Raw genomic sequence first — 6598 nt, forward strand, 5'->3', positions numbered from 1 at the left:
TTTTGTAACACACTGCGTGATAATATAATATGATACATGGTTATATAAACTGATTATGTAGTTTATATGAATGTTTTATGCCTACAAATTATAGTATATGATTATACGCACGTAATACGTACCTAAAGAATGTATGTTATATGATTATACAAGTTTGTTATATGCTTATGTAACATGTTTAAGCATTTATGACCTTCATCTAAACTATACATGTGAGCTTCGCATCAAATACTACATAGTCTATACACCTGGTCATAAATAGTAAATGGGAGAAAGACATTTATATTTAAAAAAAATAATAAATGTATTTTGTATGAGAGTTGGTTATTTAAAATTTAAATCATTACAAACTAAAAAAATCTTGATTGATCCGGTAAATAAAATAAGAAAAATATAGTAAGTGAAAGAAAGACGTACTCCATTATATTAAATGCATTTTATACGACAGTTGGTTATTTACAAATCATTAAAAAAAATCTTGATTCATCCGGTAAAGAAAATAAGAAAATATATAGTAAGTGAAGGGAAGATATTTACACAATTTGATGAAATGTATTCTATTTGACAGTTGCTTATTAAATCATTAAAAACTAAAATATCTTGAAATCATGAACCAAATAAAATATAAGTTTCTTCTTCTGTGCAAGAATGAATTAGTGTGTGTCAGATTACTAAATGCCCTTTTGGTCCACAAGAGATTGTGAAGGCCATAATTAATAAATGCTTGTTGCTCCTACATCCTTTTATTATTTCTTTCATCTTTCTCAAATGCTTTCAGACGTCAATCTCATAATTAATAAATGCTTGGTACCATACCCCTACAAAATCCATTGTCTGTTCATATCACAGTTGCATTGCAAAATCAAGGGGAAAAAAAACCCTGTTTTGAATCCATGGAGGTTTACACTTATCCATCCCATTTTCTGCCATCATTTTCACGAATTTCATCATTTTCATTCAAAAATCTTGTGTTTAAAGTTAAAGATTACTTTACCTCTGCAATTTCCTTTATTATTGGGAATGTTTTCTCTGCAATTCTCACCTTCTTCTTTGCATTGGGTATATGCTCTGCTCTTCATGCCCTGTGTCTTGTGTTTGAAATTGATTAAAATTACTTGTTGGCTGTGAATATTAGTTGGTTTTTTTTTTTTTTTTATGTGGGGTTTGTGCAGTTTGAATTACAAGTTCCATCTTAGTTCCCAATTGTACATTTTATTGCTGATCAAATTAGCCTGAGTGTGTGTGTGTGCTTTAATTAAAATTTACCTTAGGAAATCAATGATTGGATTTGAATATATGCATAATTAACTTCAATCTGATTATGATTATGATTGTTAATATTCTGCAGTAGGAACATTACTGGGAGCATTGACAGGGGCCTTAATAGGCCAAGAAACAGAGAGTGGTTTCATTAGAGGGGCTGCAATTGGGGCAATTTCGGGTGCGGTTTTCTCGATTGAAGTCTTTGAATCTTCACTTGTTTTGTGGAAATCTGAAGAATCTGGGATCGGCTGTTTTCTTTATCTGGTATGCAATTTCCTAGACGTCCACAAATTTTATCAAGCTTCATGTTTTTGTTTTGAGCACAAACCCCTAGACTTGAAACATCTTTCGATGGTTGCCGTTACAACCGGTGAAACCAACGATAGCTTCAATATTCAATAAACCAAAGGAAAAGTTGTGTGCTCTCCGGTTTCTACCATTACACGAGCAAGATCACTCATTTCACTTAGTTTTGCAAATTTATCATCTTCCTTTAAAGTGTAATAAAATGTCATAAGATCACCCGAAAAACACCTTCTTTCTTCGTTATTAAAATCATTCGGATACATTTTTGAAAAAACTGCTATCTTAGATATGTCAAACTTAGAAAACGAATCACAAAGATTTAATTCCGAAATATTTTCTAACAAACTAGTTGAGACTTTCCTAAATCTATTTCCAAGTTCTTGAATTTGCACCTTCAACCTCAAAATGATATCAATTAGTAATGACATTCTTTCGGTTTCTTTGATTACCGTAACTTTCCGATATATCTAACATCTTAATCTTGTTTTTCATCAAAAGATGCCACTTTTGCCAACATCTTGTCAAATCTCTTTTGTCTTAGATTATTCAATGCTCGATCTGTCCCGCTTATCAACTTAGACACTTTTACCAAATTTCGACTTTTTTTAAGATGTTTTGATAGAGCATTTGTGAGGCCTAATTTAAGTGGGTCTTTGTTGGGATTAAGTATTAAATTGGTTGGGCTTAAAATACATAGGGGTAATGCTATTTTCTTTCAGGGGTAACGAAACACGAAAATCGACCAATTTTTTTTTCACACTACCAGTGAAACATTAAGGGTTAGCGGAGGCTGCAATCCTCCTAAGATAGCTCCGCCCTTGTCTCTCTTTAAATTAAGTATAAAAAGATAAATTGGTAAGAAATTAGGTTAAAAATGCTTAAAGTTGGCGTGTGAAAGCAGTCTTGATCCATATCCATAAAGCCTTCTTATCCCTACTAAGCGTGGAAAAACGTGCGACGAGTCAAAATAGGTTCATGTCGAATGGGTAATTTTAAAAGTGGGTCAAAATGGGTTCGGGTCAAACATGCTCTAAATCCCTGCAAAGCCGAGAAAACGCATGGGGTCGGGTCAAACTGGCTTTATATCGCTGGAAAGCATGGAAAAATGTGTGGGTCGGGTCAAAATGGGTTCAGGTCAAATGGGCCATTTTAAACGTGGGACAAAACAGGTTTGGGTTACGCGAGCTTCATATCCTTTGCTAAGCCTGGAAAAACATGTGGTTTAGGCAAGGTAACCGATGTCAATGTGGCCGTTTGAAAAGTGGGTCAAAATGTGTTCGGGACAATTGGGCTTTATATTCTCTGCTAAGCCTATAAGTCTGAAGGTCGTGTCAGATAATGGGTCAAAAATTTTTCATGTCAAACGGACCATTTTAGAAGTGGATCAAAGTGTTTAAGGTTAAATGGCCTTTATATCCTTGAAAAGCCTGGAAAAAATATGTAGGTTGGGTTACATGACGGGTTAGAATAGATTTGTTCAAACGAGCCCTTTTAAAATTGGATCAAAATGGGTTCGGATCAAGCATGCTATATATCGCTACTAAGCCTCGAAAAGCATTTGGGTTGGTTGTGCTAACTATCAAAATAGGTTCGAGTTAAATATGCCATTTAAAAGTGGGTTAAAACGGGCCGTTAATCCTTGCTTTTAACGAACCAATTATCTATGTATGAGTAAAGCTCATGGTTGGTGCCATAAGGCCCTAATTGGGCCAATTGGCACCACCACAGTGGTCCGACATTAATTTTTTTTGGTCTTATTGGTTAAATTTTTTTTTATTGTTTTTTAATTCCAAATTCGTAACGAACATTTATTTTTGTTTTACCGAATTTGCGTCGACTCACCATCACAACACTCAGGATTGATAATGCTCGGGTTTTATCCGCGCCTGGGTTTTACTAAACTTCATTTTAGTCATGGAACCATAACAAATGTAAACGAAATTGACAAAATTTGTGTTGATCCACCACCGAAACGCTCAGATTTTTACCAGCGCCCCCAACGCCCGAATACGAGTCGAATTGCCACTGCAACGATCGGGTTTTATCAATGCCCGGGTTTACCGTCCGAATAAACATTGCTTTAAACATGTTAATAAAAAATTTATAATATGCTCTACGAGTGTCGTGGATTCATTGCCTTAGCGTTTGGGAGCGACCGACGTCACCCCAATGGCTCACCTCAATTTTTATTTTTTGTTTTAGTTCCGGTAACGTAAAGACTGTAGCTAATACTGACTGAATTCGCGTGGACTCGTCACTGCCATTCGGGACCAACCAACGCCACCCCAATGGCTCACCACATTTTTATTTTTATTTTTTTGTTGTTTTCATTTTGTTTTAGTTCCAGTACCGAAACGAACGTAGCAAATAGCAACTGAGTTGTGTTGACTCGCCGCTGCAATACCCGGGTCTTACCAACCGATTTTACTACTCAACGCGTAGGTAAATAACTAGTTATAGAGTATGACTCGAATTCTTGATGAGTTATCAATTTCAAAGATAGATTCAAACACCCCTATAACGTTTTTTTCTTTTTTTTTAACTCACAAACACCCATATAACTAATGACACTTGTTACACTAGATTGATGTCATCGTAAGCTTATTAAACGGAAGGCTTGTACGTGAACGGATTGGTCCTGCAATGCTGAGCGCGGTTCAGAGTCAGGTAAAATAATAATAATAATAATAATAATAATAATAATAATAATAATAATAATAATAATAATAATAATAATAAAAGATTGACTTTCTTGTTGGACATCAGATGGGAGCGGTTGAACCAAGCTTTGATGAGGTTCATAACATCTTTGACATTGGGGGATCAAAAGGATTGACTGAGTATTCTGTTGAAAGAATACCTAAAATTGCCATTACTTGTGATAATGATGTTGATGAATCGGGAGAACGCGTTTCTTGTTCCGTGTGCCTTCAGGTAATGTAGCTATTATAGTTTTTTTTATCGTGTCATTTTCTTGTTAGTAGGTTCATTTGGGCTGTTTTTTTAAACGCGTCAAATAAAAAAAAAGGTTAATGAATGAGGAACGTGTCAAAAGTGTATATTCAATGCGTAAAAAATTACAAATAAGTAACACAATTTGTGAATAAGATTATTTTATATTTTCTTGTTTAATAGAGGTTTCAAACCCCATTTGGAAGTGAAAGCTTGACTTAACCGTTTAAACTGAAGCAAATAAGCTAGTTCAGTTGGTTTGATAATTATGCTGCTATGTTCATGATTTAAGGTTTGGATTACAGTTTAGAACTTGGAGTTGTTCCTGTAAATCAAATTGGCCATTTACCTTTACTATTTAGAACTTGGAGTTTTTCCGTTTTTGGTATACGCAGTTGTGTGTGTATAATATTCATGAACTATTTGTACTACTTTGTAAAGTTTAATTTAGACTTTTTAACAATTTCAAAGTTTGAAAAAGAAATTGCCGGTTTCAAAGCAAACTATGTTGGCTAGTCTCTCAACCAACCTTGTCGGTTTGGTTTGTCATTCCCATACACAAACCACCCCAACCAAAACTTTATTATAAAATTAATTTCTCTTTTTTTCACATATCTAACCCAACCAAACCCAAACCTTTCACACCCATTAGCAACCCAAACTTCAATATTTTTTATTAAATAAATATAATTTGTAATTGCTTTTATTAATAATTGTTTTGTTTTTTTATTAAAAGTGTTTATAAATATAAAAAATAATTTCTTTATTTAAAAATAACCAATACGAAGTTGACAAGTGTCGGATAATGAATTATATAATAAGATAATGTTAGATTGTTTAGATAATAAGTTTTATCCAAAAAATCTTATAAACCAATACGGAGTTGACAAGTGTCGGATAATGTATATCACTAATAATTAATATTTAGTTTATTATAAAAATATATTTTTTTGCAATCTTATGTTTTTAATAAAATTTATACCTGTGTGTTCACAAAAAAACTAAACAATACTGTGTTTTTAGTTTTTTTAAAAACTTATTTATTAAAAGTTATTAAGAAAAAACATTTTTAGTGTTAAAATTAATTAGTAGAAAAAGAAAAAAAAAATAAATTAAAAGGTGAACCAATAATTTAGTAACATGTGGCCATGATGGTAGTGGGCAAGCTAGTTTGTGGTGGGAAACTAGTTTGACCAAGTTTGATGATTTTTTTTTTAATTTTCAAATAGTGTCCTAATCCAAACTAATTCACCAATGAAAGTGGTCACGTAGACAATTGTTTGGCCCACAACTTCTAATAAAATCGGCTGAACAAGATCAGAAAGGCATAAACTACGTTTTTAGTTTATTTTTTTTTATCAAAACCAGTGACATAGTGACAAGTTGATTTATTTTGAATAAAAGTTTTTCATACAATTAAATACTAGTAGGCACCACGTTGAATTTTAATAATTTCATACAATTTAATACTAGTAGGCACCACGTTGAATTTTAATAATTTGGTGTATGATATTTATGCAGGATTTTCAAGTTGGAGAAATTGTGAGGAGTTTGCCACAATGTCATCATATTTTTCACCTACCTTGCATTGATGAATGGCTGGTGAGACATGGGTCATGTCCATTATGTAGAAGGGATCTTTAGTTTTCTTAATATATATTTTTTAATTTTCTGTATATTACCACTTGAAATATACACTATTGCAATTTGACTTGTAACGTTTCTTGTATTCGTTCGTCTTATTGTATGAAACATTAGAAAACCGAACTTTTTGCTCCTTTAATGTTAAAGCAAATCTTGACCCTTTAGGAATATTGATCAAGACAAGCTCGAATAACAGATAATATGAGTATTATTTGAGACAAATATGAGATTATATGAAACACATAGTTAAAGATGTATTGTATTGTGAATATATCATGTGAGCATTGTTACAGTCATATATGGTTATTTATAGAGACAATATGGCATCTACAGATTGTACTATCGTTCTTTATGGCCGACCGAGTGGTCTGACCGTCCTTTCTTCTCTGCAGCCATTATCTTGTCCTTTTGTCTTTACTAAACGGTCATTCCT

General features: G+C 32.9%; 1 protein-coding gene across 2 annotated transcripts; it reads left to right on the top strand.

Moving 5' to 3' along the window:
• The first annotated feature begins 876 nt into the window (after positions 1-876).
• LOC143626576 (NEP1-interacting protein-like 1) lies at positions 877-6206 on the top strand. 2 transcript variants are annotated; one of them, XM_077096629.1, is made up of 5 exons: positions 877-1059; positions 1352-1527; positions 4153-4236; positions 4336-4503; positions 6043-6206. In XM_077096629.1, the coding sequence occupies exons 1-5, from the start codon at positions 894-896 to the stop codon at positions 6163-6165; spliced, it is 717 nt and encodes a 238-aa protein (XP_076952744.1). In that variant the 5' UTR covers positions 877-893; the 3' UTR covers positions 6166-6206. The 2 variants fall into 2 exon arrangements, with proteins under 2 accessions (XP_076952744.1, XP_076952743.1); XM_077096628.1 differs by having other exon boundaries at positions 1349-1527; positions 6043-6201.
• The last annotated feature ends 392 nt before the right edge of the window (positions 6207-6598 follow it).

Source organism: Bidens hawaiensis, unplaced genomic scaffold, assembly GCF_021521415.1.
Source record: "Bidens hawaiensis isolate Kalapana, Puna unplaced genomic scaffold, B.hawaiensis_p1.1 tig00004444_1, whole genome shotgun sequence".
Taxonomy (NCBI): domain Eukaryota; kingdom Viridiplantae; phylum Streptophyta; class Magnoliopsida; order Asterales; family Asteraceae; genus Bidens; species Bidens hawaiensis.

What these genes read in the sequence shown, in the direction of transcription:
- LOC143626576 (XM_077096628.1), top strand. Translation starts at nt 894, where the DNA reads ATGGAGGTTTACACTTATCCATCCCATTTTCTGCCATCATTTTCACGA. An exon ending in CACCTTCTTCTTTGCATTGG is followed by an intron (nt 1,060 to 1,348) that starts GTATATGCTCTG and finishes AATATTCTGCAG; the next exon opens with TAGGAACATTACTGGGAGCA. An exon ending in TCGGCTGTTTTCTTTATCTG is followed by an intron (nt 1,528 to 4,152) that starts GTATGCAATTTC and finishes TTGTTACACTAG; the next exon opens with ATTGATGTCATCGTAAGCTT.